Source organism: Tauraco erythrolophus, chromosome 19 (genome assembly GCF_009769465.1).
Source record: "Tauraco erythrolophus isolate bTauEry1 chromosome 19, bTauEry1.pri, whole genome shotgun sequence".
Lineage (NCBI taxonomy): Eukaryota > Metazoa > Chordata > Aves > Musophagiformes > Musophagidae > Tauraco > Tauraco erythrolophus.
In genome coordinates, this window is record NC_141483.1 from 4741853 (window position 1) to 4753925 (window position 12073).

Below are 12073 nucleotides of genomic sequence, written 5' to 3' on the forward strand. Positions count from 1 at the left end.
TATACCCAGAAGTCAGATCAGAAAGCAAAACCAACGACTAATAGTTTAATTAAAGCGTTTAACAATCAGGCCTTACAATCAACAAGCCAAAACCAAAGTCAAATTGATCAATATGACCCTTCCATAAAGAGCAGCTCGGAGTGCTACTGATGGGTTGACTTACCTGCACAGTACAAGACTATGATACACACTTCAACATGACATGCCTGGGTAGAATTGAACACTATTTTTGTAAAAACACCATACAAGAACGAGTTAACACCATCAGCACCAAACTACGAATCCTCAGCAACAATGCTGAAAAGTACATTCTTGCATGAGTCAAAGCAAAGTGAAAAGTGGCTTCCACAGTTCAGGGCCTGTATTGAAACAAAATAACGTCGTCACATGATGGCTGGTGAGACTCTGAAGGGAACACAACTGTTCACAACTGCACAAAGTGAAGAGAGGGGATTCAGCTGGCATGAAAATACAAAATACAGCCCATCGAAACCGGCACCCTGTTTCGCCACCTCCAATCAAGAGAGAGGCAAGCTCAAAAAAAAGGTCTTGACAGTAACAAATGTGGCCACTGTACGGATAGACACACTGCACAACAGAAGAGAAGTTGTCCTGTGACAGACCGGGCAGGGTCCATCTCTGCCTTACGCCTGAGGGCAAGAGAAGCATGGGACATGAACACGCTTGTGCGTGAGGCTTAAGGCAGCGGTTTCAGTTCCAGGTGCAAAAAACAGGCAGCAGAAGAGCAGACAGAGGCTGTTTTCAACAAATTCTAGCCCAAATATCTAAAAACTTTTGTTTGCGACAACAACAAAAAGTAGGAACATTCTTTAGAGAGGGTTCTTTGGGTTTCTTATGAAACTTCTTCCAGTAAAGCACCCTGCAGAGAAGTATTTCTAGTTTACAGCAGACTTTTTCATCTTTTGATTTAGCTTTAAAGTAGCTATTTTATATATTCCATTTGCAAAAACATTTTAAAAAAAAAGAGAAAGATAACTAGCTGGAAAACTAACATTGGGGTTCTTGTAAGGCACTTAAGCATGATAAAGAGGTTCTTTCTGTTCTGTACCATCTGTAACTGCTTACAGCTGCATCTGCTTTAGAAGTAGTCAAGTTAGCAGAAAATTAAAAGAAAAAAAAGCTCTTTAAACTATTTTCAACACAAAGCTTAATTGGATTCTACTCTTCATCTTCAAAACCCTACAGAGATCATAATATTCCCCACGAGAGCTTTCAGCCCTTTGTGATAACTTCTCCGAGGAGCTACTCAAGTGAAGGTTCAGGATCAGCCACCTCAGGCTGAGTTCACAGGGCAGATAATCCTTCCTCCAGCAAACAGACCAGCAATCCGAACTTCTAAAAAGGACCAGAACGACCTCGCACCATCAAATCTGGCAAGCAAGACACCGATGTCCTCACCTCACCAGTTCGCAATACAGGCTACAGAAATCCATATAATCCAGCTCTGTTTGCCTCCTGCTATTTCACCAACCTCACCTTTAGCTAACAGTCACTTGGAAAACGGACTTCCCATTGACTAAATAAGTCAGTCACACTACACCTATTTTATCTTGCCAAATGAGTCTGACACAGATGATGGTGAGACAAATCTCAGCCGCAGCCTTGAAAGTGGTAAATTTATACCAGTAAAAATAGTCCCTTGTATAACAACATACCACTGAGCTTTGGTCTCATACATCCAACATATCTGCACCGACAGCTGGTTGACCCTAATTACAATGATTATTCAGAATTCATTGTTGAATTTCTACCCATTAGAAAAGTTTCTAAATAAATTTAAATCAAATTTTAAACTGGAGCTAGCTATCCAACAGAAGAAGGGGTGGCAGATTGCTGGGTGCCACAGACACCAGAACTAACAGTGCAGCAGGAGAACCAGAACTGGGCTCCTGTGTTCGCCTCTGTCCTGCTAACTGCGATACCGCAGAGCTCAAACATTTGGCAATGCTCGCTCTTGCCCAAGCTATGCTATCTCAAGTGGAGTAAACTGAACTTACTAATCCAAGTAACTACTCAAATTAAAATAAACCTCGAGGATAGACACTTGCTACTAGCTTAACCTGTGCGGAGAAAGCCCCTGCAAAACTGTGCGTAACTGCTGCAGAGACAGGTGCACCAAGTTTACATGCTGAGGCCACTTGATTTTTTGTACTACCTGAAACTAGGCTGCACTGTGGATCCATCTACGCATTGCCTTTGCTAATCCAGCATGAAGTTGCTATTTGTGGTACTACTGACACGAGAAAATAGTGTAAGCAAAGAGTTCTCAAAGTTTTGTGATTCAGCGGAACACTATCAATTCTTGACACTTCTGTTGATCTCTGTAAACTTCTGCCAAATTTTTCAAGTTATGTAAAATTATGTATCGTTGCAAATTTACTAGCAGTTATCTTCTGCCTAGTTATCAGATGAACAAAAGGACTTTTTAAAGATACCTCTGGCCAAAACCAGTGGAGCCCATAGGAATAAATAAGTAAATTCGGACTTTCGAGACTGAAAGCGGCAAGCAGAAAAGCATTGACCAGGTAGAACTAATCAATAACACCAGAGGACTGGAGAGGGTTCAGCTTTAAAAGCCAGTAGTTCACCCTGCATAACACTTTTTTTTTCTTTTAGCAGCTGAACTGAAGAACAACCTAGATTCAAGCCCATTCCTTCAAGCAAGTTTGTCAACTCATGCCTAAAGTCAGAGATTGTGTGTGTGGACAGAGGGTGGAACCCCCTGCGTCTCCTCCTGCTTCCCCCACGCTACCTCCGTCGTGGAGATGCCTGCAGAAACGTGGCTAAAGCACTGGAATGGAAGAGAATCGTTTCACGGTCTTCAGCTACATACCTGCGCTGCATGGGAAAACACTTTTGTGGGTCAAAAGCCTATGAACTGGCTACAGGAAGTAAAGGAAGAAATGTTTTCAGAAAAAAAGAGAGAAGAAATGAGAATCAAACACTATCATTTTCCTTTCAGATTCCACTGGTTAGGGAAAACGCTACCGTATATAAACTGTAAGATATGATTATATCTCTCCAACTTCCACGTGGGCAATTTCAGTAATAAGGGAGGCATCTTAAGCACAAGATTGTGCAATAGAGAATAATTTTCTTAGTGCGTTCTCCTCTACTTTAGGACTCCAGCTGTGATGATTTTGAAGAACTTCTGTTCTGACATCCTGAAAAAAAAGTCACTCCATCCTTAAATCCTGTCCCCACACAAGCAAAGTATAAGGATAGTCTCATTCAATATATTTATTATTTTGAATCCTTGTTGTCATAGGATATTAAAAATGTTCTGGTTTAATTGCTTAGTTATCAGTTACAGAATATCTTTCCAAAAAGTCAGCAGAACATTCCGACTTTCTGACATCCCTGTCTATACCATGCCACTTAATGTGACACACATGGAGGCTATCCAAGGGAATTTGGGACCTGAGGCTTAGACCTGGCCCTAAAAAGAAATACTCAACAGAATCTAACAATGAAGATGACAGCACGACAGTTATACAATTAGCCAGTTCCAGGATAACGTCATCATGGTGGTTCTGGTGGACAGAGAGACACTTAATGTATCATGAGAGACGAGTTTCCGTAGGGACAGCACATGAGAGGAGAACCTTGGTCTGGCAGGTAAGAGTATTTCAAGCACAGACACCACTCGTAAAAGACACAGGAGAAGAGATCATCAACGTTAGCATCCTTGGAAGAATTAAAGAGAGAGAAAGGGGATCAGGAAGTGTTGCAATGACACATCTGCTCCATTAATCTTATTAAATCATCACCTTTCAAAGTCAGTTTGAATGCTTGGATCCAGTTCAGCTAGCACACTAGCTTGTGTTTCACTCCACTCAACCCACAGAACTGGCAGAACCATTTCAAATTTTAATCAGTTACACTAAGGCAAGGTAGCACCAAAAAGAAAACGTGCACAATGATTTTTTTTCTACCAATTTCAACCTTGTTTCTCCCTAGAAACTTTACTCAGATGTCACCAGAATTAAATTAGATTGTTTGTCTAAATAGCTTGTGTCAACTATTTGCTTTTAGAGTATATTGTAATGCTTAGAGTCATCATAAAACGTCAAAGGGCAATAAAGGTGGTGGCACTTACGCCAGAGATGTTGATACATCACATTACCAAAATAAAGAAATAAAATAGCTGAGATACTAAACCAGACCAGAATCCGTTCTGCTCTTCTTCCAAATTTTAGGAAATCAAAATCACTGCATTTTAAAAAGCATGACACATATTTCAAAGTACTTCTTGCAGGAAGGTTTCATAAGTACACATTTTTTGACACTGGGTTTCAGTAACAAACGATTATTGACAGAGATTTCAGCAACTGAATCTAGTATTTAGAACTGTGGTATTCACCAAAACACATCTAATCTCAGAAGAAATTAATTTGGCCTGTCTGGTGGTCCTCACACAATTCTTCAAATTCCAATAGCATTAGGTTGCTTAACTCATACCAAAATCCCAAAGTGCACAAAATAAGCGATTACTTTATTGGATCACATCCTTCAATAGAAGAAGAGATGCTCTCAGCTTCATCAAACCTGACACAAACCACAAGACAAGGCAGTGATAATGGTAGATCCACGCGCCTAGCAGCTCACTCACCTATGACACAGGAAATCCTATTCAGGCGGTCTTTGTTTGTGGGAATTCAAACTTCCACCTCTAGAAGAGCAGCCTGAACCACCCCCACAGACTACAGCCCCTTCAGCCTTCCAAACTACCTTTTTATCATGGCAGGAAGTGGAAGGCAGGTCCCCCACAATCCCAAACGAGTAAGTTTATCATTCAAGGCAGAAAGGCATGGCTGCTTCCTGGCCCAGCAAATATTTACAGTATTCCATATGAAATGACACAGACCTAAATGGACACACAAAGCTCAACAACTGAGTAACGCACGGTTTGGTGGCCAGAGCACTCCCCAGAAGGTGAGCGATGGAAGGTCAGAGAGTCTGAGGGATGGAACTGCTCTCCTGCATCCTGGACCAATTCTCTAATCACCAGGTAAAAAGCAAGGAATCTTTGACTTCCACTGCTGCCATATCCTGAAAAGGCTAAAGGCAGAACTGACAGATATCTTTATTAAAATAGGTACTGCACACCAAGAAAATACTCATTTATGCTCTTCACTTTCAAATTTTTCTTTAAAAAATTATTAATTTATTAGTAAACACAGCCTTTGCATCGAAGTGGGAAAATTTTCTTCCCTTTGGTAATCGCAGTCGTATGTAAGTACATTCAAGGAACTGTACACTTCAACTAATCCCATGCTCTTCACCTTATTTGTCTTTTGGTCTAGTGCTGCAGACAGTCCCCGCCTACATGACACACAGTCGGAGACAACACAAGCCAGGGGGAGGGCAAACAAACAGGCGAAGGGAGACTGGTACTGAAAGACAAACACACCAACTATAAATCTGATAGTCCCAAACTTACTGAGGTTTAAGTCACTTTTATGATGCCAGATACTCATACAATTACATACTTGTCCTCAGGAGGCTTCTAACGATTGTTAAAATGGAACGAGGCCGGTAATTTGCGTTCCCAAACCATGTAAGATTAAAGGCCAAACTCCACGTGTATATGCCCAGCTTTCACGAACGATTTTAGACACTACGCACCACAGAACTCCATCTATATGTTTTGCAACCTGTCGCCTAAAAAACGCAATACTTTGAAAATTCAGGTGAATTATTTGTTTTGTTTCTGTTGTAAGCTGCCTCCCATCCTCCAAACACCTTAATTAGTCAGTTAAGGTCTCTCATCCTAAACTGAGCAAGGGAAGCAAAACGTCTTGAATGCAAAAAACGATTTCGCTAGTACTTGACAAGTTCTGCCAACAAGCTGTAGCTCCTCTTACTCCCTGCCCTCCCACATACACATCTAATCCAGCCAACTAAGACTTACAAGCACTACATCAGTCTTCTGGAAGAGACTGTATCCGAGTTCATGGCAGCAGCATGTTAAATGCTTAAACGCAATGAAAGCAAATCCTCAGACCTCTGAATCTAGAGAGACTTTTAACACCAACCTACTTTAACTCTCCCAGAAGCAAAGTCGGCATCGTGCATGTACACTTATTCCAGAGCCCAGCAGCTTTATCGATTACTCTGACACATCATTGACTTAATTTCCACACCCTTTGCGTTACATAGCGAAGTTTCTAAATATATCACCATTTCACTCATCAAACATCTGATGGCTAATATAAGAATCATTCCACTGATTAAAACATTTGAGAGGGAGTTCTGTTGGTTTTAAGATCAGTGACTCAATGCAGCAGCTTATTTTTTTTGTTCTTAGCTTACCCTCCCAGTCTGTCTCCTGATCATCACCCTGACAGGACATGAACACACTGCAATCCATGTTACTCTTAAAGAAAGCTCTGGGAAAGGAGAAATTAAAAATATATTTGGTTTTGGTGTAGAAATCTCCTTATCCCTCTCTCTTCACATATGAAGGAAGCTGTGAAAATCTTTTGTGCATTCAAAGGGCAAAAAAAGAACAAAGCAATCTCTATTGCCAGACTGGGCAACAGTAAAAAGGAAGAGGGTGTTACATCAGGCCTTGAAAAACACTAAACACCTACTAACTGAAGATAAACAAGATACACATGCTGCTGTGCCCTCTAAATAGGATCCAGCACAAAAATCTCACCACAAGGCGACAGAAATTAAGGAAGGACCAAGTATTTCACGAAGTCAGAATCTAGGTTCTGCTGCTTCCATATTCATCTGTTGCAATATTTCCAACAGCTTGGCACCTGAAGATAAAATCCTTGGCATTTACTAACCTCTTACTCACACTCATATACATTAGTGATGGGCCAACAGCTCTTCCCATATTTATTCCCTCCTCTGCTGTAGCAGGAACTTTTGTCACTACTCAGTCCCATTTCCTTGCTGGAGTACAGACAGGAAGCAAAGGGAAAATGGGTATTCTACAAGCTCTTTCCTCTCCCAGTCCATTCCACTCGCAGGAAATTAATTTCAGCTCTCGTTTAATCTAGAAAATCATGAGCAACCCTGCGATGCAGCAGTCGTGTTCCTCTGTGGTGTGCAGACTTGAGTAAGAGCAGTATAACACACAGCTCTCGTAACTTCCTTCTTTCATCACAGGTACTTGACAAAGAAAGTTTCTCTACTCACTACTGACAAGCATTTTATTCAAACATGCTTTTTTTTTTTTTTTAAAGTGCATATCCTTTTGTAAGTGTATTTCCATCTGGCACTTATTCCACATTTCAAATTAAAATCAGTTTTTCCAGGATGATAGTATTCAGTTTCACCAGCAAAATTCTCAATAGATCCTTCTTTCAGGGATAACACACATCTCTGCAATACTGGGTCAGCAAGACTATTTAAGAGCTTAAAAAAGAGCTAAATAAAAGTACAGATGTGGGCCTTACTGAAGAAAAATAAAAGAGAAGAGGTTGTTGCAAGAAATAACTCACAAGAAGAGTGACAAAAGACAACTTCTGTATTTAAAATTATGAAAGAGATGGGGGAAAAGCATAAGTACCACCTTCTTATAATATCTTAATAAAATAAAGTAATTGCAATCAGTTTCATTTGATAATTAAAAGAAAAATATAAACCAACCTTAAAATCTCAGATTTATATTTTCAAAACAGTAAATACAGCAAAACGAGAATTAGTTCTATCTCTTCAAAATAACACCATTAACAGCGATATCTATCAATCACTGAAAAAAGCCCTATTTTGCCTAAGTCAAATGCTGATGTCCAGTAATCACAGCTTGCAAGTACATTTTTTACAAGGTGTTTCTAACACATCTGAGACAACTTTTAAAAGAAAAATCAAATCCAAAATAAACCTTTCTCATATCTTATGAAGCTGCAGTGATTCTCTGATGCATGTTGATAGTTATGCACAAAAAGAGGCATATCGAGCCTCACGCTCCTGGACAAAAGGGAAGTACTAGTGGGGCCAGGAGCCAATTTACATCTGGACAAAGAGGTTTGTGAAAGGATTTTTCTTAATGTCAGATTATGTATTTTCAGATGTCAAATAAGGTATCTGCACAGCAGCTAGGCGCTGCGCCGGGGAACACGGAAAGCACTCATTCCGACAAAGCCTTTGCAACACAGGGAAAGAACCAGGTCCAGCAAACGGGCAGGACGCGATTTGCCGACTTCGAAACTGTACCACAGCACTAGTTACGGGACACAATTCCGTACAACTCTTTTACAGAAGTACTGGTTTCCCCAGTTGACAACACACGCGTTTTTCCTAAAAGCACGAGCCAATTTTAGGCTGAGCTGCATTACCACGATTAAAAATGAACAAACGCAAGATTGCTGCTAGAAGTGTAAGTAATTACACATGCAGCCATAGGGAAGAGTGCACAAGTTACAGAACAGGATTCCTTAGTCTGAAACTTGGTTTTTGCTCTTTCCATAGCTCCCAGACAATGCTGATCACAGGTCAAAATACAAAGCGACAGAAACCTCAAAAACATGAGGACACATCAATGAATACAGACACAAAATTACAGTGTTTTGAGAAGTAAGCCTCATATCCTTGTTCTGTTACGACCTCAATACTGTAACCAAGAACTTCCATTCGTGTGATCCACCGAGTAAGCAGTGAAGAACAACTTAAATCCCAACTTCACTCCACTAAAATACGCAACATAAAGAAGCGTTAATCCTCCTCTCAGCCTCTGTTAAAAACCTTCCCTTTAGAATACTACTATAGTAAAGACACTAATTCCAAAAAGTGAGTTAAAGACCAAAATAATGTACAATTGACATTCTGTTTCATTTAGTTTTTTAAGAAAGTTGACAAATGCCTGGGTAGTTTACAAATTTATAATTTCATTCTGCAATCAAAACACACTAAGACAGCAGTTCACTGGACACATCTTAACCGAACTCCATTAAACCACCCAAATCCGCACCAACACTCAAGTAACGTAACAATACACAGCTAATCCTCTAAGTCAAAGAAGTTGTCATTTTGCTGCTGTTTTAAAGCAGAGCAGACCTCTGCCTGAACTGAGCTCGTGAAACAAAAACACCCCACACCTAAAAAGCAAAAGACCAATACGTGTATCGGTTCTTGACAGACAAGTGACAGGAGATGGGAGATGGGGATGACAAAGCCTCAACATGTGGCAGAACAGAAATCCCCATTTGGTTCCAAATTTTGAAAAAGTACTGGGAAAGATTTCCAGAACCATTCAGAATAGGAACGTTCTTTGCATATTCAATCCCTTCTCCACATTGAGCACACACCAAGGTCAAAAGCTGAGATTTAACTCCTTTTTTAATAAGGCTATCATAACTTTTTTTCAAAAAATCTAAGAAACAACTCCGAATGACATCACTGGAATGGATTTAAAATGCAGTTAGAGCATCACAATTAAATTGCTGCAGCGGCCAGGTCAATAGAGCTGATGCACAGGTAAATTATCCAAGATATTTTGGTTTGTGATCCGTGACAATACAAAACCCCAGAATTTGATGAAGAAACCGAACTCTGTCTCCACTGCCAGCCAGGCCCGAGACAGCATCAGGACACAGACAAAAATGCCCTCGACTTTCATTTGCTATACTTCATGTCTTCCCGCAGGAACTGGTCTCTTCCTCCTCACTGTATTTCCTCTACACAGAACAAACCTGTGTCACTCGGTGCACACACACACGCTCACCGGCCGCCTATACCGACACTATAGCTCCCTTTAGGCAGAAGGATCGCCTGCAGCCCGGCGAACGGGCGAGCAGGTACGGGCCCCGCTCCGGGCCCAGCGGATGGCTGTGCACCAGCCGCAGCCTCGCAGAGATCCGGCTCACCGAAGGAGCCCCCCGGGACAGCACGGCTGACAGCCACACCAGTGCTCACGGCGATCCTCCCCCACGCCCCGGCTGTCAGCGGGGGGGATCCTCATCCTCACAGCCCAGCCGCCCCATCCCCTCGCTCGCACCACGTCCCTCCTCCCTCCCCCTGATCCCTCCTACTCAGCCGCGCTCAAACCTCAGGCCGCAGCCCCTCGGCCGGCAGCTCCCTCCATGCCCCAGCCCCCACCGCAGCCGGCAATCCCGCGGCCAGAGGCGCGGCGCCGGCCCCCCGCACACCCCCCACACCGGCGCCCCACTCCTCGCCCGGGACCGCATCCCCGCGGCGGGACCCGCTCGCCCCCGGGCCAGCCGGAAGGAGGCCGGGCCGGAACACCCCCTGCGGCCGGCACGGCCCCCGCCAGGGCCGCTCCCCCCCTCCCGCGGCCCGCAGCGTCGGCGCCCGGCCTCAGCCCCGCGGCTCACCAGGAGTAGGTCTGCTCCGCCATGGCTGCGGCTGGGCGGCCGGCTGGGCTGTGCGGGGCGGCCGGGCCCCGGGCTCCTCCTCCGCCTCCTCCTCCGCCTCCTCCTCCTCCTCTTCGCAGGCTCCGGGGCTCAGTGGCGGCCCCGCTGCGGCTCCCGGCCCAACATGGCGGCGGCTGTGAGGAAGGAGGGGAGCGAAGGGGGGGTCCCCGCCCGGGCGGGGAGGGGATGGCGGAGAGGGCGATGGTGGTAGCGGGGAGGGCGGAGGCTCAGCAGCCGCGACGCAGGGCCGCGCTGAAGCGCCGGCGGCGGCTGGGCCTCATGGCCGGCGAGGCGGCGGCGGCGGGGCGGGGCGGGGGCGGGGAGGCGGCGGGCACCGGGCGGCCGGGCCAGGCCGCGCCGCGTCCCCGCGCTCGCGCACGGCGGGGGCGGGGCCAGGGCGGGGCCGGGCGGCGCGCGGGGTCACGTGCCCACAACACGCTCACGTGCCGCCGGCGCGCGCAGGCGCCCTGGGAGAGGGAGGTGGTGGCGGCGGCGGCGGCGGGATGCTGGTTGTCGGGCCCGGCCGCGCCTCGGGCCCCTGCGCGGGCTCGGCCCCCGCGGGCGGGCGGGTTTGTTGCGGCCACCGGGCGCCCCGCGGCTCCCCACGGCGCGGTGCGCGCGGTGTGCCCGGTGTCTGGAAGTCGGAGCGGCCGTGAGAGCCGGAGCTTTCTCCGCCAGAAAAGCCGAGAGCGAGCTGCGAGTGGGTTTTGAGTCTGGGCGCTTCTCCGCGCTGCAGGCGGGGCAGCGCGACTCCCGAACCGGCTTGTCGTTTTCTGCAGCTCAAGCACAGCCGGAGAAGCTGCGCCCCCGAACCCGCAGCTCCGGGGCAGCACCGAGCTCCCCGGGACCGCCGCTGGCAGCGGGGCCGCGGGCTCCGCCGTGCGTCCCGCCTGCCTCGGCAGCGCCCCGCGGGGCCGGCGGCGCGGCGGGCACGGCCGCGGCTTCGCCCGCTGCCTCCCGCGGGGCCGGGGCCGGGGGGACGCGCTTTTGTCCAGAAGCTTTGCACGTGTGAGGGGTCCGCTCCTGCGGCAGGTCCCGCCGGGAAAGGCCGAGCAGGGGCCGAGCGCTGCGAGCGCAGCCTTCCCCGGGCCGGGCGGTGCCGAGCGGGGTCTCGGCCGGGCCCCGCGCGACCGGGAGGCTCCGGTGTGGGCGGGGGCTGCGCTCCGGGGCGCCTCTGCTAAGCCGGGAAACCGGCTGCTCCTCCCGCTGTGCTGGCACGTCCGCCGGCTTCCTGCCGTCTCGCAGGAATATGTGACTTCCTAAGAACGACTCCGAATTGCTGGGGGCGGGGGGGGGGGGGGGGGGGGATGGTTCTTCTGAAGGAGGGTCGGGTGGTAAATGCTAAGTTCAAGTAAGATAATTCATAAATTCGAGTGTTGAAATTCAGTGTGTTTCTGGAGATTGCGTTATCTTTGAATTTGTTATCTTTTAAAATAAATAGGATCAAATGCTCAAAATATTTTTTTTAAGGAAGGAAAATAACATTCAAGATGCTTTGACCAAACACAATGATATGCTTCGTGTTATCACCAGCCCTGTGTTAAAACTGTGTAAGTCCCAGGCAGAGGAACTGGCAGCTGTTGATCCTGGTCTTTCTCCTCCCTGGTTTCTTTGGTGCCGCTGCCAAATCTTCAGGCCTTGATTGTGTTTCTGCCAAATGCAGAACTAGGGTCTTATCTTGGGTTTGCTCGCTCATCAGTCCTTAACCTCCTGTTAGTTCA

General features: G+C 46.5%; 1 protein-coding gene across 1 annotated transcript in view; it reads right to left on the reverse strand.

Moving 5' to 3' along the window:
- The window catches only part of SPPL3 (signal peptide peptidase like 3), a 60759-nt gene extending 50395 nt beyond the window's left edge, over nt 1-10364 (reverse strand). Inside the window, exon 1 of the mRNA XM_086623392.1 lies at nt 10314-10364. Coding sequence (XP_086479518.1) covers nt 10314-10336 — 23 coding nt within the window. The 5' untranslated portion in view covers nt 10337-10364. The remainder of the gene's footprint in view (nt 1-10313) is intronic.
- Between the last annotated feature and the right edge of the window lie 1709 nt (nt 10365-12073).